The sequence below is a fragment of the Xiphophorus maculatus genome, chromosome 13, assembly GCF_002775205.1.
Source record: "Xiphophorus maculatus strain JP 163 A chromosome 13, X_maculatus-5.0-male, whole genome shotgun sequence".
In the NCBI taxonomy this organism is placed as follows: Eukaryota; Metazoa; Chordata; class Actinopteri; order Cyprinodontiformes; family Poeciliidae; genus Xiphophorus; species Xiphophorus maculatus.
The window spans coordinates 5,812,511-5,836,442 of NC_036455.1; the positions used below are offsets into that span (position 1 = coordinate 5,812,511).

At 37.4% G+C, this 23,932-nt stretch overlaps 1 protein-coding gene across 3 annotated transcripts in view; it reads left to right on the top strand.

Moving 5' to 3' along the window:
* med30 (mediator complex subunit 30) overlaps positions 1-23,932 on the top strand; it is a 50,324-nt gene that overhangs the window by 11,243 nt on the left and 15,149 nt on the right. For 2 of the 3 annotated variants that reach the window (XM_005796413.3, XM_023344439.1), the window contains exon 4: positions 1,304-1,411. In XM_005796413.3, the coding sequence (XP_005796470.1) occupies positions 1,304-1,411 (108 nt within the window). Of the gene's footprint in view, positions 1-1,303; positions 1,412-9,199; positions 9,308-23,932 lie in introns of those variants that run through there. The other variant, XM_023344440.1, reaches the window with a different exon arrangement.

The window sequence follows — 23,932 nt, forward strand, 5'->3', positions numbered from 1 at the left end:
ATAAACCAGTATGATTTCCCCTTACAAAAAGATATAATTAGGTATTTAGTTGCATAGTTTTAGTTTGCACAATCTAGCTTATAAAAAAGTGCAGCAAACTTGCTTCTCGCCTTCCATCGCTGTTTGGACCACTAGGGGGCAGTATGACGTCAGAAAGCATGCAGCGGTCCAGGCGGCTCCCCAGAATGCTGCCATAGCCTGAAATCTCTTGCACATCAGCCTCTTGGTGGTGTCAAGCAGACAAGGTCAAGCACACAGAGCGTTTAAAAATGAATTAATCTCTCACTCGCTGTCTCCTTCCCTCACAGAGAGGCGAATCAGACCGCTGGAGAGCTTACACTCAATCCCCATTTCTTCTGTTGCTTCATGGAAACCAGAGTAGAAGACAGCTGATAGGTCATGCAGTGTATCTGAGAGTGAGATGAGAGCACATGTTAATCTAAACTTTACATGAGAATAAAATGCTCAGTCTGTTTTATTATTTGAGAAAGAATAATAAGAAAATGCTGAATTCTTGGATTAAATCCAGATATTCTGAAAACAGATTTTATTACAATAAATATGAAACCTTAAAGGTGACATATAATGCTTTCTTGAATCATAAATCTATGGGTTATAAGAAATATTTTGCACAAAATAATTCTTAAATAATGAGATGTAGTCTGTTTTTTCAGTTTCTTACAGAATGAGCTGTTTTAGGGCCTCTTGTCACTTTAAATCTGAATAACCTGCTGCTGGCCACGCCCCCTAACTCAAAGTTTACACTCGCATGTGAAAATGGCTGCAGACGCGTAATTATATGACAGTACATCTTAGAAAAGCAGAAGTAGAGCCTCCTACACAACCGTCAAGATTACAGCAAGTGGTTTCTGGATGACAAGTCAACAACAAAACACTTGTCTTTTCCAGCAGCCATTGTACGGCGCATAAAGCAGTAAAACCAGCTGACCAAACTTGCTGGAGTTACGCTTTGGTCGCTAGGTGACGGGCGGAACTCTGCTGGGGTTGCTGGTAACGTTCAGTGCCTTCTGATTTGTGACGCTACATTCTGAAGGTTTTTGAAACAATTCATTTTCCAGACACCAAAAAACATAAATTTATTGCCAAAAACACTGGCAATGTGTGCTTTTTTTGTTGTGTTTTTTAAGTGCTTGTTTTTAGAAGCAGTAAATGGAAGTACTAAAATTTGGCATCATAGGTACCGTGTAACGGTGCAGCTTTATCTGCGTCAGTTATCTGAGTGCAGTTCCTTTTCTTGCAGTAAGTAGTAAAGCCAGACTTTTGTTTGCTCTCTCCTTTCCAGCAACTGATACCCTTCGTGGAGGACGACGGCTCCAAACATGAGGACCGATCTGGCGGGCAGAGCCACCTCACCAGCGAAGAGAGGAGAGAAATCCTGGAAGTCAACAAGGTATTATGTTCTCTATCTTGGTAGCACAGCCGTGTTTGTGTTGCGGGTTGGGTTTCCAGTCAGTGCTAACACGAGATAATGTGTGAGCAGTAATTACAGGGGGAAAAAAATTAAGTAAAGTTTCCACATTATCTTCTAGATTACACATGGAAATTAAGCATGAAATTTCTTCCAGGCAGGTAGTGTGAAACATTAGCATTGATTTGATGTCTTAAAGGCCGACTTGCTGTTGTTTGGATAACGTGCAGCAGAATTAAGGGGCTTCGCTTGGTTAACTTTATTATCTGCTGATAGAGTTTGTGTATTTAAATGAGGTTTGGAGGCTACAGGGAAATGCTATTAAATGCTAATAGGGAATTTATTTCTTTTGAGAATTTCAGCTAGTCTCAGCAGTCTGTGCATTTCGTTGCTGTGCAGGTGGTCGCACCTGGGCTTGTGGTTTGCATTCATAATCCAGAACAACATTAAACTTGATTAGGCTTTTTCCTCCTGCTGCAGGAGATGGAGCCCGGCTTCTCTGTGGCAGTTAAAACTTAAAGCAAATCCTCTGTTGGGGTTTCTAATTGTCCTTTTCACACAAACTGCTTTTGTCCCTCACTCCTATACACTGCAGAGTAGGAAACTATTTATTTATGTGTTTTCGTAAAGATTTAAGTAGACTATTCTTCCAGGAGTCCACACCAAACATTCCAAATTAAATCATCTTTTATCGACATTACAAAACGACATAATGGTATTCCATAAGACACAAACAAAATTAAATAAGTTACAAATCAGCCGTTACAAACATTACAAAAAAACATAGCAAAATACATTACTCACAAACTATTTCAGCAATATAAAAACTAAATAAAAAATTTTAATAAATAAAACAAATGAATATAAATTCAGCCATTGCATTAATTAAATATTAATTCATTCTCTTTTACTATTTTGTCTATCTATTTTAATAGCCATTAATGTAATTTCAGATGGCAACATATCCCAAAAAGAAATTGCTCTGAAATGATGGCAAGTGATGCCAGCTCAGATGCTAGCTGTTTGCACAAGTCTGGACTTTGAGTAGGCCACTCCAATATTAAGGTTTGACTGTCACTGGAAAGGTTTTTTTTGGGGTGGGAAGAAAATTCTGTAGTATGAGTTAGAACTACATTTATTTTTCCTTCCAGGATCAATTGAATATTTTTGAATTTAATTAATTGTCTTAGGAAACATCGTAAAAACATTATAAAGTTACCAATTATGAAACAAGCGATAAACATTACATGTTGTCAAATGCCTCTATCAAAATCATCAATACACATCAAATAAGTTGATCAATGTTTCATTTACTACTAATCAAAAGCAACTCTATACAGGTGGGATTTTAGTTGTGATTTAAATGAACTCAGTGTTTCAGCTGTTTTGCAGTTTTCTGGACGTTTAGTTCAGATTAGTGGAGCATAAAAATTGAGTGTTGCTTCTCCATGTTTGGTTCTAGAACCAGAAGACCTAACAGGTCTGGAACAACAGATCTTTAATGTATTCTGGTGCTAAGCCATTCAGTGATTTATAAACTAACAGTATTTTAAAGTCTTCCTAGTTTTGGTGAGAACACCAGCAGCAGCGTTCTGGATCAGCTGCAGCTGGAGGTGATTTTTTTTTTTTAGACAGACCTGTGGGAGACGCTGTTGCATATCACTAAAGACAAACCATGGATGAGTTTATGTAAATCTTGCCGAGACATTAGTCCTCTAATCCTGGAAATGTTCTTCAGGTGATAGAAGGCCAACTTTGTAACTGTCTTTATGTGGCTCTGGAGGTTCAAGTCAGAGTCCATCACTACTCCCAGGTTTCGGGCTGATCGATGGTTTTCAGTTGTAATAACTGAAGCTGTGCATTGACTCTAGATCGTTCCTCTTTAGGTCCAAAAATAATAACTTCAGTTTTGTTTCTGTTCAGCTGGAGAAAGTTTTGGCTCATCCACACATTTATCTGTTCTAAGCATCTGTTCAGTGATTGGATGGGCTCAGAGTCACCTGGTGACATCGTAATGTAGAGCTGTGTATCATCTAATATTATTTCTTGTTATAACCTGATTTCAAAAGCACATTTTACGTTATTTCTGGCTGAAATATTTGTAACCTTTGGAATAAATTATTTTTCACAGAATGTATACCTCCAAATATTTCACTCGTTTTGATCCTGATGTCTTTTCAGAGCCTAGAAAGGAAATCATAGCTAGCTGCGTTTTAAATATTAATAAGACAGCAGCAATAGCTGGATTTTTCTCCTCTATTTCTCTTGACTATGGTGTTCATTTTTGAGCAGTTTTCATGTGTCAGACATCAAACAGACGTAAAAGCTTTTCCACCTTTATTTACTGTCAGAAATGCTTTTTCTCGACTCTAATAGAGAAGCGGCGTTGTAAGACTGCGAAGCGCTGTGCTGGGAGCTTTTCTTCAAACTGACATCGCGTGTCAGTTGGCGCTGAAATGTCATGGGAGTCGAACGATGCAGACAAACACGGTGAATCTTAGCGCAGATGAAGATGTTATAATGACTGACATGGGCTCTTGCAAGTTAATGAAAGAGTCAAAAGAAGAGAGGTCTTGTAAACGGAGAAAATATTAGTCAGTTCTTTTGAGTTTAACTGAATTCATGGATTTATTGATTAGTGCGGCGACCTTTGAGCTGCCCCTAAATATTAGTCTGGCTCTGTAGGCGTTTTAATTAATGACTGAGGTATTGTGGGAATGGATTTTATTTCTTAACATTGGCTGTCCTGAACCTCTATAATTAACTTTTTCTGCATTAATTTACATTAATTTATTATGGAAAGCCAATTTAGATTCATCCTAGTAGTCATCTGTGGGCTTTAATTTTAGTAAAAATAAATTGAGATATGTTCCTTCTTGTGGGATTCTTGCTCAACAGTTCTTAAGGTTTCCTGAACGTCTTCTTGAAAATTGCCTGCCTCTTTACTTTTTTATGCTGCATTATGTGAATTTTTAAAGGAATAAGCCACTTCACATCAATCTGTGACTGATTCTGGAATAAAAAGGCCTTTAAACTCAAGGTTGTCTTGAAATAACAGACAACTTGGCAAAGAACCAATTTTAAATTGGATATTTAGTCTCTTGGTTACTAGCAGCCTGTGACAACGACCCAATTGTTCTCATTTCTTTAGTTGAATCTATTAAAAATAACAAAGACAACATGGTTTGACAGAGGGAAAACAGTATTATGGTTCTTGGCTAAAGACCTGGCGTCAGGTGCCGTTTCTTAGACATGTCTTATAAACTTTGTTTTCTGTATGTAGATTTTTAGCACACATAGTGCTTCTTTTGTTCTGTAGCAGTTTTTCCTCTTCTTTCCGGACCGCACTGCATAAAAAACCCCCTGCTAGAATCATCATTATTTTAAAAAGATTGAAAACTCTTGGCTTCTTAAAATGAATCAGTGAAGAAATTCTTTCTGGGAGTAAAATATAAAGAGATTTGTGAAATACAATAAAACATTTTTACACTAAGACTAAAGGAGACTTGAAACCTGCCTTCTATTTGAGTTAATAAAAATCCAGGATCTTTATGTCAGAAGTTTGTAGTAACTAGTTACATGACTGGGTTATGAGTTATGATGTAAAAGTTGTATAAACAGTGACATGACCGGTCAGACTGCACATGGGTTAAATAATCTGATTTGTATCCGATTTCACTACCACATATGGAAGCTGCACAGATGGGATTTTTTTGGAGGGTGAAAAGATCGGAATAGGTAGTTCCTACAAGTCTGAACCGGAAATTATCCATGCCATCTTAGTAGACAAGTGCAACACGTAGTGGACCCATGGCTTTGAGACCAGCAAAAAGAAAATATGTGGACACTCTTGACCAATGTGCGAGAGAAAGATGCATGAACAAAATGGCTGCTGTCAGGATCGACCTGATAAAGAAAATATGTCGAGCGATGTGGATAAGCTGCCTCCAATCTCAAACTACAATATAGTTAATAAGCACCTAGTGAACAGGAAGAGCCTTTACACCATGTAGGAGCTTCATGGCCTGAAATACACGAACGCTTCCAATCAATGTTTACACGGATTTGTAAAGTACGTACAAACTCTAAATAATTAGGTACTGGAGAGTGGCAGAGTAAGTACAAGTAGTAACTTGTAGCTTTTTATGTTGTAAAATGCCTAATCCCTTTATATTTTACTCCCAAATATAATTTCTTCACAGAATCATTTAAGAAAGTCAAGCATTTTAAATTTTCTTTAGAAATAATGATGACGCATTGTGCAGTGTGGTCCTAAAAGAAGAGAGAAACTTCACTGGTACAGAACAAACAAAGGAGTATGTAAATCTATACCCAGAAAACAAACAATGTCTGTAAGACATGTCTAAGAAACGGGACCAAAGGTCTTTAGCCAAGAACGGTTTGAGGCTACATGTTTGTCTTAGCTAGCAGTGAAAAGGTAATTCAGCTAGTTCATCAGTAAATACTACAGTAAATATCACTGATATTTATTTTAGTGTTACACACAGGTGAGTAGGGTACTCAAATTGTTCTTCAGTAATAGTTGTAATGTACTTATGCTGTTTATAAGTTAGACAGGAACGAAGGGAGAGTTAGTTCTAAGCTTGTGGGGAGTTTTTTTTTTATCGTTGTCATAGCAACTCCATAGCAACTGCCTGCCAAGAGGCCTGTCAGTTACAAAGTTCAGTGTGATGTCACATGAGAACTACCCATTGGGCGATTCGAATATGGGCGGGAAAATCCAATTCAGGTCAAATTTGTCTGCTGTGGCTTTAAAGGTTTTATGTAATGAAAAGAATTTGATTTGTGAATTTGTTTAGAAGTAAAATATAAAGGGATTAGGAGTGGTTAAAACTTCTGGGCTGTATTGTTCATATATTGCCCTCCTGTAGTAAAATAATTAGTTAAAACATTTTTAGATGCCACATAGAAGGTTGAAGGAGACTCTGTTATTTTAGTTCCACCATCTCTACATGCAGTATGTCAGATCTTAACTGGTCTATATGGTGGTGTTTTTATTAAGTCACCCTTAGTCAGACATAAATGTGTCAAACCGTGACTAAACCTGAACACTTCGATCTTTATTCAAACCTCAGATCTTCAGCCAGAGGCAGATGGTGTGGATTTTATTTTTTAGTATAACTTCTATATAGAAGAAAGGAAAAAAAAACAACACGTCAGGCAATCTTAAAACATGCATTAGGCTGAGAGATGCATCTCGCATCATAAACCTTAATATGCAGCGCGATCTCCAAATGCATGCTTCTGGTAGAGGTGGGTAAACGACGTGCCGGTGGCGTTTCTCTGTTGTGTGGAGTTGCTTTGTAGCAGGCCAGGGTCGTTTACATGTGATTTGATAAGGACGGCAACGCTCAAGGGCAACACTTTAAATCAAAGGCTGCAGACTCAACAACACATTTGCCATGCTGCTTTCAAAGGCCATGGGAATTTGATGAGATTTTTACACATTGTAAAGCAGAGGTGGACAACGTCTTATGCTAGAACCACTTATCCTTGTTTATTGATAAATTCAGAAAGATTTCTGCTTTATTTGAGAGAGATTCTGCTTTTGAATTTTCGGCTGTTTTCCATTTCATTGGAACAGTGTTTGTAATTTGCTCTTGTTGGTGAAATTAAAGTCCCACTCCAGTTGCAATTAATTTAATTTAATCTGTTTTTGCCTTTTAAAGTGGCTGGCTTTTCATGCTGCAAAGAGATATTTTATGACCATTTAAACTCTTCCAACAAATTCACTCCCTGCAGTTTTATAGTTTCCTCTCACTGAAAATTTCATTAATCTAATATTGAATTATGAAGATCTACTGACAATAAAACAATGATTAGTTCTTCTAATAATCTTCTATCTTTCCATCCCTGAGTGGCGACTTATTCTGTAATTTTAGACACAATATTAGAAGCAGCTGTTTCTACTCATTTTAAGAGGTTTTCTGGTTTCTCTGATCAGGACAAAACTCTTGTGTGGGTTATAAAACAGCAGCTCCACATATCAAACCCTTAAAAACTAAAATTACAAACTAGAAAGCCAAAGAGAAGAAGTCATTCAGGGAAAAAAGCTTATTGGATCCTATATATTATTGCTTGTAGCCTTTAGCTATCTCTAAAAATGTTGTAGTTTTGGTTCCACTGGTTTTCAAGGTAGAACAAGCTATTTAATGTAACATTTATTCAATAACGCAGACCTCCAAGCTTGTGCTGCCATTGAGAAGTAAAAAGTGCTTCACTGAGTGTAGAAATGAATAAAACGTTCTGTATAAAACCTCTTTTGTGAAGCAGTTCATAGCGCTTTGTAGTTTCAAAGCAATAATTTACATTGATGGTGGATTTTGCTCAATAGAGTTTCTCTGGGAAAGAAAGAACCTCAATGCTAACTGAATAAAAACATTTTGTGTTTATTATGTATCATGAACAGGCTTGTTCTTTTGTTCTTTCAGGGGATCATTTTATGTTTCCAGGGTTCGTACAGATACTTTAAGTCCTTTAAAATCTACATTAGTTGTTTTTAAGATTTGGAAAGTCCTTGAAAGTGCTTGATATTCAAACTGCACAGTTTTGTAATGAAGTTCAATCAAACATTTAATGGAAAGCAGTTGAAACCAAATATTTTCATACACCGAAATAAAAAGGCAAAATAACTTTTTTTTTTTTGTCTTTTTAAAGTTAACTGATCAGTGCAGCTGATTTCACCATGCAGGGCAGGTCCAGTGTTTTATGGGGCCTTGAGCAGAATTTGACTTGGGGGGGCCCCTCTAATAACACCATCACAACTGACCGCGTTTCAATATAGATTTAGTGATCATCGTAATTTGCTGAGATGTTCAGGTGATTAAACTGAGCTCAAACAAAAAGATTAAACTCATAGCATCAGATTTTAGCTTTAACACTACGAAGCTTGTTGTAATGATTATTATTGCCATGGTTACCTAGAAGTTGGCAAGTCGCTGATTATCTGTGGTCGAAACATAGTTACTACTTTAAGCTGTCTGTAACATGTTTCTTATCATTTTTGTAGGTTTGAGTTAAATTTTTTTTAATGCATAACAGTGACCGGAGGCTCCATCTTAAATATGCAGCTGGTTGAAAAAGTAAGAAAAAAGAACACAGTATTATATGGCACTTATGAAACTTCATGCTTAAAGATATATGTTTTATTATAGTTTTCACTGTTTTGTGGTTCTATGGTGGAATAAAGAAACCAAACTTCAGTATGAAGCATGGATTTTTAGTTGTATTTGTTTTTTGCAATTTCATAAAGTAAAACAGTTTAAAACAATTAAATTAAAACAATATAAAAACTGAAACCATAAAATCAGATTTAACAACACAGACATTCTTGATAGACATTAAAATTCTAGATTTATATTCTGTGTTACAATGTAGAGGGATCTAAGCCTTGGGTCAGCTCATTACGTCTTTGGGATTTATCTTGCAAAAAATGTATGTTGGCTTTAATTTAATCTATTTTTTTGTTTGTTAAGGGTCTATAGTTGTGTGTTGAAGGCTTGTCAACAATATCTTCCAGTAACATATTATTACCAAGTTCTATTTTCACATTTCCTGTCAAAGTGATATTTTTTAATACAAAAACATGGTTGCTAAGTCGCCCACCAGGTTTTGCAAGTTTTCTTGGGCAAAACTTGTATCATACATTACCATTTATTACATTGTTTTTCTTTGAAGTATTTTATTAACATACATGTATTTTTGTGTTGTTGTTTTTTCTTCTTTTCCTTGCAATGTTACTGGAAAAAGTGGACCAGTATCGAGTTTTGCGCCGTCTCATTTGCATGGACCTTCATCCTGCACTCTGTGTTGCTTCACCACAGCTGCACAAGGTCAATCTGAAGGGTTGGAAATTAATTAACTGGTGAATTTCTGCTTGTGTTGTAACAATGCTGCAGAGTAAAAGAATCTGTAATGTGTTCAGAAAGTCTTGATCAGAAAGTGTGAACTTTTTGAATGTGTGGGAAGGAGAGACAGGAATTAAAAAGTAATAAACTAGGAATTGAATGATTACTTGATTATAAGAGAAAATGCTGTTGTTGCCTCTGGAACATGACACAAACTACTTCACTTTGATTTGTTGGCATTTGTCATCTGACTATTTTCTGCCCTGGATTAGGTTTAATCTCTCTATGGGAAGCGTCTGCATCAAGATGACATTAAATCATCCGTTCATCCATCCATCTGGGTCGGGAGGGTTGCTGGTGCCTATCTCCAGCTAACCTTCCGGGCAAAAGGCAGGGTTCACCCTGGACAGGTTTCCAGTCTGTCGCAGGGCAACACAGAGACAGACAGGACAAACAACCAAGCACACACACACTCACACCTAGGGAGAATTTAGAGAGACCAATTAACCTGACAGTCATGTTTTTGGACTGTGAGAGGAAGCTGGAGTACCCGGAGAGAACCCACACATGCACAGGGAGAACATGCAAACTCCATGCACTGAAACAATAAACACTGTACACTGCGACATTAAATCACTGTGTGCAAATATCAGCTTTGGGTCAGTGAAACCCAGATAAATACAGGTGAGGTAAACAGCCTGTAGCCACACACACTGCCTGCTAGTATCATCAAAGTTTAACAGTTATAAATTGTAAAACAAAGTAGAGACTCTCTTAAACTCATTGTGCATTTAGTAGGACTTTAAGGTATTTCTAATCTTTATTGAAAACAGCTTTAAGTGTGTGAAAGGTAAGAAAAAGGAGACTTTCTCTTTAGGTTTTCTTTCTGCGCTTGCTTTTTAAATGTGCACGAGCTGAAACTGTTGGTCTGTTCGTACCAGTGTGCCAAACCATCTGTTTGCTGCAATGATAATGGTCAGAAATGTCAGCAGCAGAGGCAAGAAGTGGTTATTTTGAGAGCTCAGCACAGCTCCCCGGGCTGCTTTTAAATGTTAACACTACAGTAACATCACAGCGAGCGAACCCTGCAAACTCCACCGCACGCAGCCCAGTCCAAAAGAAACAGCAGCGTTCCCCACAAAGCCGTCCACACCCACAGAGAGAGCACCGGGACGCTGCTTAAGTAAATAAACAAGCCAATGCATGCTTTAATAATTTCAGTGCTTCAGCAAACACTGACACAGATCCTTCAGCGAACATAAAGCAGATGTTGCTTTGACCACCATTGGTATTTGAGGCTGTTGTTTTGTAGCTTAAGTGATAACTTGGTTCTGATGTGAACCTGCCCTATGCAAAGCATTAGTATGCAAATTGATTCTTCTCAAGTGATAAAGCTTTGAAAGATGAATAAAAAGAACTAAAGCGCCTCCCATTCTTTACCTCTGAACCCTTAAAGTGCTTTTGAATGCTGTTTAGCACATTAAGTGGATAATATACTTTTTATTCTCTCAGTAATGAATCAAACACTGAATCAACAATATTTAAACCTCTCATGATTCAGCCCTTTCCTTCTATTTAGTCTTTATTCAGGATTGTTTTAAGGTGGATTTGTTGTGTAAAATGTGCATTTTGGATGATTTGTGATTCCATTTGGGTCTCAAATGCTTCTAAAAACAGATCAGCGTTGTCTTGGCAAGAACTTAATGTTTGTTGAGCCATTTCAAAAACGTCCGGAATGAAATATCACAAATCAGCGGGCACTGCCCCGTTACCTACCACCACACCCGAGCCCAGCCCTGTTACCTAGCAACCAGAGCGGAGTTCAAGCATGTTTGGTCAGCTGGTTTTACTGCTGTATGCGCAGTACAATGGCTGCTGCAAGAGACGTGTTTTGTTGTTGACTTATCATTCAGAAACCAATTGTTGCATTCTTGTTGGTTGTGCATGAGGCTCTACTGATGCTTTTTAAAGATGTATGGCTGCGTAATTGCTCATCTGCTTCAAGCCATTTTTATGTGCGAGTGTAAACGTTGAGTTGTGGGTGTTCATTCTGAACGGACCTCAAAATAAGCAGAACTGAACAGGCTAAAATTGAATTTTTCTAGAATGAGTTTGTGCAAAAGATTTAACAGGCATGTTTTGCATAGCCCAATGCCATATCAAGGAAGCATAATAGGTCACCTTTAAATGAATTCTTTGCCGTTGAACATTTGAAATCTGCTTTCCAGAAGATTCCAGCTTTATTTTAAACCTTTATCCAGTAACACACAGTTGAAGGTGATTCCGTTTAATCCACCCGATAATGTGCAGCTAAGTGGACGTTGCTTCACAAGGTCAGTTTTTGCAAGTAATTTAAAATGTGTGATGGAAAATCAGAAGATGATGATTAAAAATACATCAAAGAAAAGGCCAAAACCTTTTGGGCTGTCTCACAAAACAGAAAATCTCAGAACAATGGTGTAGAGATGCATCAAAAAACCAAGTCTGTGACCAGAATAAGATGATTTTCAGTCAAATACTCAAAAACTTTGATTGCCATCAGTGAATGGATTTAATGTCAGTTTTTGAGATTTAACATTTCCAGATGATGTGCAGTCTAAGTGAAATTAAACTATAGTCATTTAAATTTTAGGATTTTATACAAATAAAATAATCCATGGTTTATTCAGAAGAATAATACTAACGTATGCAGCTAGTTTAAACTGAAATAAGTCTTCCTCTTTCTTGAATTGCTGCCTTCCTCCATTTATTAATTTGAATATTTTATGTTTTTGGTGGTGTTTAGAGTCGTGCATATTTAAAACCAAAGCTTCGTCAACAGAATCAAATGGAGGAAATATCAGCGGCTAAAGCAGGGAATAAAACCTGTGTAGCAGCCTTTTGAAACTTTAATGAATCTCTGCATCTCTTATGAAAGAGAATACATTATAAGGCCAATCTATTTCCTCTCTTGGTGAGAGTCTTTCTAGCTAAACAATGTGGTTTATTAAGAACAACAGCTTGAGTGCCACTCGGCTGTACAAACACGTGTCCACAAATATGAGCCAGACAGAGAGAGACGAGCAGCATGCTCTGGTAAAAATCATTATGTTGCTGTTTCTTCGTGTAACAAACTCTTGTTTACTGGAGCAACGAGGTAAATGTACCAAATATAACTCCTTTAACAAAATCTATACGCTGCAGTGGCAGCTGAGGAAGGGAGTCATTTATTTGACTTGAATGTTTCATTTGTCACGCATCCTGCCTTTTATTGTGCAGTTAAGCTTTAAAGCACCAGGTAGAGACGATGCACAGAAGACTTCTTGAAGTGTTACTTGCTTCCTACTAAGTAATGTCTTTAAGTGTGTTTAATACATAAAACATAATTTATTACTGCATTGTTGCCTTTACAATCTTGCTGGACGATAAATTGTCCCAAAAGTTATTGAGATAAACGATAATATTGTTGTTTGGAGACCATTTTAAAGCAATATATTAGTAATGGAAAAGTAATGCAAGAACATGTTCTCATAGACCAATACATTTTAAATCCTAATCAACATTTAACACTGGAACTGGAAGACATTTAAAAATCCAAAATAAACAAACAAAACATCAAAAACAACAAATAAAATTAATTATGAAGTCTGTAGACAGAATCGTCCTTCAAGAAAAGGGCTAGTTGAGACCAAAACACCAAACTGATGACTTTTATCATCCAGTTCAAATGGAAATTATTGAGCTCGTTTAATTTATCATGCGATTACTTTATCTGTTGCCCTGTTAGAAATACATTTTAGAAAACCATTGACTTGTTCAGTACTTTTTTGTGCTCTGTATGAGGATATTGGAGAGGAAAGGTCTTCTGTGTTTGTTGCTGTTGCAGTGAAACTGAGGAAGATGATGAAGAGTTTGCAGAATCTGTCTGCACATCTTGCCAGAGGCCCGGTGGAGGCAATGAAATAATCTGCAATATTCCCCTCTACTGCTGTCTTGGTCCAACAGATCCTTCTACATTCCTCATATTCCTTGTTAGAGCTTCAAACTATTTTATTTATTTATTTTTTATCATATTTCCTATTAGAATGAAATAAAAAAAGTCAAATTCTTCTGAACTCTGTTCACGATTTGCTTCCACAATATCTCCTTCTGAACTCATTTGGGAAATTATTCTAGGCTTTAGTTAAGCTTGGTAAGGCTCCAGCAACTGATCCTGCATGTAAACAACTAGTTGCTATGGTAACTCATAATTACAGCGTGCTGAGATACAGAATCAATCAGGCAGCACTGCATCTATCCAGAGTGAGAAAATACATTTAAAAATATGTTTTTCACTGGGAAAGAAAAGCTGTAGAAATTCTCAAAGAAAACAGCTAGTGCAGTTCTGGTTTATATATTTAATCTACATGCTTGCTAAAACTTAATTTGATTATGCAACACATTTGTGCAACACATCAGCTACAGACTTATTATGTTCTGAGTTTGTGTGCATTGTCCCTATTAACAATGTTTGCTACATTTCTAAACTTTCTGCAAATGTTTTGACTAGATTTAGCTGTTTAATCCGCAGTTTTAGCGCGACGCTCAGGAGGAGCGCAGCAGATGTCACGGTCAACCCATCAACTTTTCAGTTCATGAAACTACAAAGAAAGCTCATAAACTGGCAACCCCGCCAAAACCACGCACAAGGTAAAAAGCTCAGATTGGATCCACACGACCACTCCTAGAACTACGGGAGGGATCAAACTCCGCTCATTCAATTTTAGCCTACGAAAAAACCGCCAAACCACCAATTAACCAACAGTAACCTGACCAATAACATTTAGGCTTAGGACGTGCCCACCCCACAGACTCACACTGTGCCCCAAGTACATGATTTGACACAAAATATCTTTTTCTCCACAATGTTAATAGTAAAGAGGGTTAGACAATAAAAAAATCTACAAACAATTTTTTCTTTTTCTTTTTTTTTTTACTTAAAGGAAAATCTAAAGGTTCACACAGCACATTATTATCTACTCATACGAACCTAGCTGCGGGCGCTACTGCTTGTGAGGAAAATGTATTTGTGAGTGGTGGAGTGTGTTGAAAACTGGCCAAAACGTATCTGATGATGTCAAACAGCTCTTGGTGGAGGCAGTGTGGGGTTTTCCTTGGTACTATCCTTTCTTATGACCCGAGATGGTTCCCATATATAGACACTGTATAGAAACTATCATGTTGAGAGTTTTGCTGTAAATGCTAACACCTGAAGGCTAAGATGCCAAAAGTCCAGGAACAATTTGAAGAATTGTAATGACTGATTATAAAGAGATAAGCGACAAAAATACAATTTTTTAGTTTAAATTCACACTTTTTTCACTTGTTTTTGTAACAAAACTTTTTGTTTGCTCATTTTACCTGTTCTGTTTGACCTTTATTTTGAAAATCCACTCAATAGTAGTGGCACTTCTAATTTATTTTTTTTTATTTCACTTAATGACACCTTATAAAATTACAATAAAATGAAGGGAAACTGAAAAATATTGAACTTTTTTACCAATGTTGTTGTTCCTGAGCTATATCCATGATGTGACAGTCAGGTCTGTTTATCTTACCTGTTCTTCAAAATGGGAAAGACAATAAAACATGCCATTAAGCCTACAAGAAAAGCTACTGAAAAATTGTCCATATGTGCAGATCAATAACAAAAAGGTAAAAGGTTCATATTATAGCCATTTAATGATGATGATGATTGCTTTATTGAACAGACTTGTGATCCACAAAGAGATGATACACAACAACATGACTTATAAAAAACAAGAAAAAAACCAAACATCTATTTCAGGTTAATCTATTTTCTCGGGTTCCAGTAAATGCAAATGTTAAAATAAAGCAGCAAAGAGAAATAAAGCAATAAAAGCCGAATGAAATGCAACAATCAGAATCTGCTTTCAAACAGCATAATTTTCTACGTCATTTAAAAGAAAAGTATAATATTTTATTGTAATTAAACTGGACAGCTGCAGCTTTGTTTTGTCGTTTTGTGGTTTTGTTTGAAGTGTGCGAGCCAAGCTCGGTATCTGCTAATTGAACACTTAGCTTCAGTGGGACTGCTTTGTTTATGTGACGCGCTGAAAGACGATTATACAGGCATTTGACCAAGAATGAATATATTATTGCAATATTAACAATCCAAACGTCTACGGATGGAAAAGCTGACCGATAAGTGATGAAGGCAGACAAACGTTTATATCTCTGGTAAACAGCATCCCACATGGAGAGCTAAACAGTGAAGTCAGTGTGAGGTAAGAAGGTTGGGCTGCAACAAACAATTTCCTTCACGGTGAATAAATCCCAGGTTTAATTTGAGTTCATTGGCTATCCCAGCAGATGTTCTGGGGCTTTCTGGGCTTTTTCTTGTGCAAAATGCACATAAAATTATGTAAATTTGTAATTCTGTATATCCTGATATTTTTCTGATTCCTCAGCATAAATTAAAACAGATTACACTCAATTTGGCTTAAAGAGTTTCTAACATTGAATTATTCTGTGCAAGTCCAGTTCAGATCAATATTCTAAAGTTACAGCTAATGTGTGTTTTTATTTTTAATGGGCAAAATAAGAGCTAATTTTATATGTATTAAGACATTCAAACAAATTCTAACATCAAATTCATAACTTAAAGTGATGGGAATGTTACAACATCTAAAATTGATTTTAAACATCATTTGTATTCACTGCAGTTATCTACACTGTTGTTTTTGATGCTAAAACATAATCACAGAATAAACTTGAGTAATTTTAATAAATTTTAAGTTATAATTCAGCAAATTATTATAAATTTTGCTGTTTTGGATCTTTATAGTAGTTGTCGACTGCTGCTCATTTCTAAGAAATGACTTCCTCTATTGGCGTTTAATCCTTCACAAAATAATCAAGCTTAATATGTAATTATGATATGAAATGTTTGAGTTTGTCTGCTTGTATTTACAATTTGGATTTTAGAACAATGAAACTTGAATTTTTACAAGCGGAACCAACAGTTTTCTGAAAAGCACCTGCATAAAGCTGTTAAAATGTAGTTTCTATTTAAATCTACATATTTAACAGTAGATTTAATTTATCTATTTTGTATTTATCTTCAACAAATCAAAGTTCCAAGTGAAATTGTTGTTTTTGTTTAGTTTATTAAAAAACTGCATTTTATTGAATGGAGTATTCTATGTTTTTTGGAAAAGAAACGCGTGTAGTTTGCAGCCTAATTTAAATAAAAAAGTTTCTTTATTGTTCTCATTCTGTTGAGTTTCTATAGATATTGAACCAAACCACATAGAAAAACTGCAACAAATCTACTTTATTACCATTTAAATCTAAGAAGATCCTGTCTATTAGCAATATTATAAATTTTATTCAATGATATCTTGATCTCAGCTTGAATTTTAAAACTGTATGCTAATAAGGTGATGGGTGGCTTTCCTTTAATTTCCACAGGATGTAGTCCAGGGCTAAAACCATCAATTGGATTAATCATGATGAATTGATTATTGAAATAATCGTCCATTTTAGTAATCAATAAACTCGAGTATACGGACGCAAAAGATTCAGTTGCTAACTGCTTATGATAAGCATAAGCTAAAGAAATGCAATGAAATGTTTATTTTATTTTTAAAAGGATTTTTGACCATTTATTTGCATCTTGTGTTAAATTTCTAATATTGTGTAAAAAGGCTTAAGTGGTTAAAGAAAAAATATGCAGAATGTGAGATTTTTTTAAATCTGAATTGTCAGAATAATTGTTAGATGCAGCCCTATCCGAGTCTTTTCATTTTTCCAGCAGATAGCAACAAGTGGGGGAGGGAAAAGCGGTGCAGTTTTCTATCCAAGACGGTGTCATGTTAAACTGGCTAAATCACTGCAACAGTGATGGACCTTTTTTCCTCTTAACCATCTTTTATCTAATCAAGATGGCCAGTTTTTGTTTTTGAAACCTTGTAACCTTTATTTTCTGAACTGAAAAAAAAGCTAAGTTAATTAGAAACAGGTTTCTCTGACATCGGCTTTTAGATATTCACTGTACGCTTGGCATGTTTACCGCATTTTCAGCTGTGATTGTTCCCGGGCCGGCCAGCTGCACGACAGCAGGGACGACAGCGAGCTTTAGGGAGTATCAGCGGTTAGTCTGATCAGCAGAGTAGAGCTGCGGCGGGACATGGGAAGCAGATGTTTGCGGCCTGGCTGCATCTGCTGCAGTCGCTTCAGCCTGATAGGATGGCTCCGTTTCAGGGCGAGGAGATAAAATGTAAAACAAAATAAGGCAGAGCGAGAGAGAAGGAAGGGTAGGAAGAGGAGTAAATGCCCGAGAAATCTTACCAGATGGAGCAGAGAATAAAATATTTGCGACTGAGGGGGGAGAAAGGGAAGCGTGAAAGGAAAGCATCCTGTTTGCACAAAGGAGAGAAATGGACTGTTCATGTGGGAAAAGTGTTTGAAGATGGATGAATGACCAAACAGATAGCAATGTTGTCAGTGGGGGTTGATATGTGAAGTGAAGGGTAAAGGACAAAGGAAACACTGAGAGGGAAAGAAGTCAAAAGAAAACATCCATGTGTTGCATTTGAGATGAAGAAAACCACATAAAACAGCAGCAGAGGATCAGCCCGTTTGAAGTGAAGGGAAATGATTGATGAGGGTATAAACCGATGAATCTGAAGACGACTGCAGATTGTCAGCGTTTGCTTGCCGTCTTTCAGATAGCGTCTCCTAAAGGAAAAACTGTAAACTGATGAAATTCAGCCGGCGCAAGCAGGGGGAGTTGGATGCGTTCTGCAGCAGACGGCTGACAGAGTGAAGAGATTGACGCACAAGTGAAAAGATAAGTCCAAGCACGCTGCCAACTCTCCAGCTGATATGTCAGGCTGGTTCAGCTTCAAATATTGCCTCAGAAATACTGACAGTAGATTTTATTTGATGGGAGAAAAAATGGACTTCTGTCAAAATTTAGATCCACTTGCTGCTGCACATAATGAACAGATGTATCATCAGAGGAAGGAGTGAAATGCAGAGTAACAGGTTGTCAAGAAAATACCAATCTGAGTCTGACGATGGGGCTTTGTATGCTTTGTTCTGATTGAAATAAATGGAGAAAAGACAACGTTCTTGTTACCTTTTTACACCATGATGAGAGGTGTCAAGAATCAAGTATGGTGCATCAAACCATCACTTAAAAAATAATTAAAACTAAGGGACTCTGGTATTTATGAATTGCTAAAATCTGTGAGTACTTGGGACCCATTCCAAAGAATAAAAAACCTAGCATTTATTGTATCGTGTCATTTATCATGGTAATCTTTTTTAATAAGAATTTCAGTTTAATATTTCCAGCTTTACACCGTGTTCCAAATTAATATGCAAATTGGATTAAAGTGTCATAAAGATGATGTTTTTTGTTGTGCTATTAAATTTATAGATGGTATTGTGTGTCAGGGCTCTTTGAATCACTATAATTAATTTCAGAGAGCTGGATTGATTAGCTTGTCTGGTGAGCTCAATTAAAGGAAATATACTTAAGAAGGATGTTCCACATTATTAAGCAGGCCACAGGTTTCAAGCAATATGGGAAAGAGAAAGGATCTCTGCTGACTAAAGTCATCAGACAGTGTAGTGCAGTATGACAGGGTATGAAAACATTAGATATTTAACGAAAACTGAAGCATTATCATCGTACTGTGAAGAGATTTGTGGCTGATTCAGAACAAAGATGGGTTTGTACAGAGTTTGTGCTTAATGTTATCTGGATCTTAAGCTCTGAAATTTGTGGAAAAAGTAAACATTTCAGGCAAAAATTCCCTTTTCCCCCCTTAAGGCTCTCATTGATCCACACATTCTCAATTTCATCCCATTCCTGTTGCTCTGGGTGGCTGGGATTCCCCTGGAGCTGGATGTGTGAACAGGTCTCAGTCTTAAATATCAGTGCCATCAGGTGAAGAGGTAGTAGCAAAGAGGCGGCTGGAGGAGGGCCAGATAAATGACTTCTGCATGGTAATGTCTGACTGCTTTATGAGGCATCCTGGCTGTGAATGATAGCCTTGCTCTCGTTATCTGTCGATTGGGGTAATTGCTGTTTGTCAGAGTCGGGCTGATGGATGGTGACGCAATTTGCCCGGAGTTGGGAAGGATGGAAGGGCGAGGCATCACTTTTCATCACTCTGCACAGAGTCCTTACAGGGAAGCTTTGTGGTTGTATCTATTTTAATCGACTTGTGTGTGTAGTCTCCACTGTAACTACCTCCATTTTTTATGCTTTATGTGTTCTGTATGTGTATGTTATTTGGGTTCATGTATTCAAAAGTTTGCTTTTGCATTATGGTTGCAATGATTAATCGTGATTAATCAATTATTGAAATAATTGTCAAGTAATTTAATCGGTTAATCAAGACACCAGTATAAAGATTCAGGCAATTTGCCGAAACAGCAACATATTCAGAGCAGTAATTAAGCCCAAACTGTTCAAAACATATATACATTTTGTGAACTATTAATTGTGGTTAATCAACTAATAAAGTACTAGTGCTGTAACTAACAGGGTAAAGTTCATCTGGGCATGTGAGCAAGTATTTTGGATTCATTAGCCGTAAACCTCTGGTGCCTAATGTGTTGCAGTCGCTCCGTTTCTGCAGCCCAAACCTCTGGTGTCGCTGGATGTGATTGTGCATATAAATTCAAAGTCCCACCCATCATCTGTGTTTCTGCTCCAATAACACCGAAAACAAATCCAGTGGCACCCAAGTGACCAAAAATTACAGCCCAACATGACTGGTCACACGCCAAATAATGAAGGACAACTGCGAATACGAACAAATAAATTAGCCTGCAGGATTTCTTTTTTCATTAGAGTGTCAATTTGGACCGAGCTCTGTGTTTTTTTGTCAGCTTCCTTTCTGCCTGCCTGACTGACTGATTGGCTGGCCGGCTGACTGATTGTGCATTTTGCAGAATGGAGGAAGGATGATTCATAGAGGCTCTCTGGACTGCTTGATAATCATTCCATCTGGGACGTGGGACAGCCTGTCTTGTCACTGGCACATCACTCATCGTTTGTCCTCCTCTTGCATTCCTTCTGTCTCTCCATCTTTCCATCTTTCCCAAGGGTCTCGGATAACACCGCAAAAACACCAAATCAAACCAAATACATACCAAATCCAACATGAACTTAAAGTTTTATCACAATATTTTATGGTACTATTGTGATAATGGCAAAATTGGCGATAAGAACTATATATTACTGCTTTTTAAGCAAAACACAAATACTGCTTTTGAAAAACATCCATTAAAAGAAACTTCTTTAGGAGTTTATTTTAATAAACTGTGATTTGTACCACTAATCTCCACTTAATATTTATTATTTATTGATGCTATCATTGAACAAGAAGTGGAGAAAATATTAGGACGTACAATTTGGTCTAAGGCTGAAACGATTAATCAGATTATTAAAATAATCGTCAACTAATTTAGTAATTAATCATCAACTGAAGTATATAGGGTCAAGAAAGGTAATTTGCTGAAAAAAAGGAAAACATTCATAGCAGTAATTAAGTCAAAACTGTACCAAATATATACACATTTTGCATTTAAGATTTAAAACACTTTGTAAATCTGTTTTACCAAAAATACTTGAAGTGGCTTATTTTTAACTTCACAGGGTTCAAATTCACTAAAGGAATACTGTTATTATTGTTAATAAAATGTTTATTTTCTTATTTAAGTTGAATTATTATTATTATTGCATCTTTTTAATGTATTTCTAATATTGTTTAATAAAAATCTGTACATTGTGCCAATTTTTTAATCCAATTAATCGTCAGAATAATTGATAAAATAATACATCACTAAAATAATCTCGACACTACGGAGAGTTTAGGAGGGTTTCTACTCTTAACTGGAATTTATATCGATTTGATTTATTTATTTAAACAGGTTTTTAAAAACAGGAAACCAATCAGTAGGACAGAGAAAACATGTCCGTACATAACCAAGAACTAAATAATTTACCACTTGTCTTTTTGAAAGAGAGTAGGAAGAAGTGAACTTATTTAACTTTACCGTTATCTCAGTTGACAACAATAAATCAAAATTCTTATAACAAATTAATCAGGATAAACGATACTATAAATCCCCACTGGCAGATTATTTCACTTGCAATTTGCACTTTTTCATCAATACTAAGGAATTTCTTACTTTAAAAAGCTCCTATTTCTTGCTAAAAAGTTTCTTCAAAGTTAGTTTTTGTCCCATTTCAAGATGTTTGCACTAGAAACTAGACCAGAAATAGTTGGTAAGGTTTTGTGTTTTTGCGGTGAAAACCTTCCGCCCTGCAGGGGGTCTGTGGCGGCGCGGCAGAAACCTCTGCACCTGCCTCCCCACCCTGCGCCGCTGCCTGCCACTGCCACTCGCCTGGCGTTTGATTTAATACCAGCCTAAGTGTGAATAAATTCCTGTCACAGCCCATTAAGGGGGCCTTGGAGAGATCTCGCCTGTTATTAATTCTACACAGCTCCTCTCTTCCCTCTTTTAGTTACTATCTCTCCCGCTCTTACTGCTGTCTCCCGTGCGCCCTCATCACCCTCCTCATCCTCCTCCTCCTCCTCCTCCTCCTCCTCGTCTCTCATTGCACACTGCCTTTCTTTTTTTAATGCCTTGTTAATTACCGAGCCTGTCCTCCTTTATTCAAATGAGGAAACAGGAGAAATTAAAAGTAAGAGGTTGTTTATAAATTCAAACGGTTCACTCATCCGTCTGTCTTTGGGCGAGCTGGATGTTTGTGAATAATGAACCTCGGTGGTGAGTTTGCTCTAGAAACAGGCAGGAGTTCTGCAGTCCAATCCTCCAACCGTTACAGGAGTTCTGCAGTCCAATCGACCAACCGTTACAGGAGTTCTGCAGTCCAATCCTCCAACCGTTACAGGAGTTCTGCAGTCCAATCGACCAACCGTTACAGGAGTTCTGCAGTCCAATCGACCAACCGTTACAGGAGTTCTGCCGTCCAATCGACCAATCTTTACTGGAGTTGTGCAGTCCAATCCTCCCATCTTTACGGGAGTTCTGCCGTCCAATCGACCAATCTTTACGGGAGTTGTGCAGTCCAATCCTCCAACCGTTATGGGAGTTCTGCCGTCCAATCGACCAATCTTTACGGGAGTTCTGCCGTCCAATCGACCAACTGTTACAGGAGTTCTGCAGTCCAATCGACGAATCTTTACGGGAGTTGTGCAGGGAGTTGTGCAGTCCAATCCTCCAACCGTTATGGGAGTTCTGCCGTCCAATCGACCAATCTTTACAGGTGTTCTGCAGTCCAATTACAGTAATCTGTCATACTGATCATGCATGTAGCTACAGTGTAGAGGAAAAATTGTCCTTTAACAGGAACCAGAACCAGAACCTGTCTCAGATAGAGCAGCCATTTGCCACTGACTGACTGGAGGTTTGAGAAAACAGATGAGCTGAAGCTGGATTATTTTATTAGTGAAGTTTTATGTTATACTTCATAAATAATCTGAGAACTTTGAGCTCTTGAGTCTGGAAGGATGTGTTCACCTTTAAACTCTGAGCTTTTCTTCTTCCCCGTCCTGCAGACGTCGCCCCTGCTGCTCTGCTCCTCTCCTGATTTCTCCCTGCCTCTCTTCCTTTTTTATCACTTCTCTCCCATCCTCCACCTCTCCGGTCAGTGTCCAGCATTAGCAGGCCATGCACAGCAGGCGCCTGAACCTCTGTCTTATTAGCAGACACATATGCGGCCCATTAGGGCTCTTTGTATGCCAGGAGCTTTTTAATTGTTTTCAGGGGTCAAAGGGGCACCAGAGCTTCAAAGCTCTTGGAAAAACAGTGGTGGCTGTTTTTTCTTTTGGGAGTAAGAGATTTTGTAGCGTTTTGTTGGATTTAATGTTGAGGGCAGTTCTCAGCTGGTTATTACAGCTACTGTTGTCCTGGTCATTGGACTGTTAATGTAAAATAAACAACTGAGGGATGGAGAGCTCTGTGCTCTCAGATATTTGTGTCTTTACAGACGTTATTCTGGTGGGAAAATACTTAAATGTTTTTATTTGAAGGTTGGAAAATTTCTTGAAATTTAGATAAAGATTGTTTAGTGGTTTAATAAATCTGCTTTGGGTAGAAATTGGATTTTCATTTTTAGATTACACAATTTAATGCCACTTATCCATCCAACCATCCATCCATCCATCCATCCATCTTTACACTCATCCATCCATCCATCCTTCCGCTCATTCATCTGTTCCTCTTCCGCACAGATATCCGCTCATCAGTTCCTTCATCCATCCATCCATCCGCCTAAATGTTGCTCGCTCTTTTCTCCATCCATCCATCCATCCATCCATCCATCCATCCATCCATCCATCCATCCATCCATCCATCCATCCATCCATCCACCCCCCCTCCCCCTTGTTAAAGCATTAATATTCATAATATTCTCATTATTTCTGGCTCTCCTTGGATTATGTTTCCTAAAAGCCGTTCTGGAATCCTCTCTTTACCTCCATTCTTCTCTTCACTCTGTGAACAAAAAGCTGCTTTTCTTTCTTTTTTTCCCCGTTCGTTTGCTGCTGGGAATCTTAACATCAGAACATGAAAACCTGCTTGGTGTGTGAAGAGTCAGTTTAGT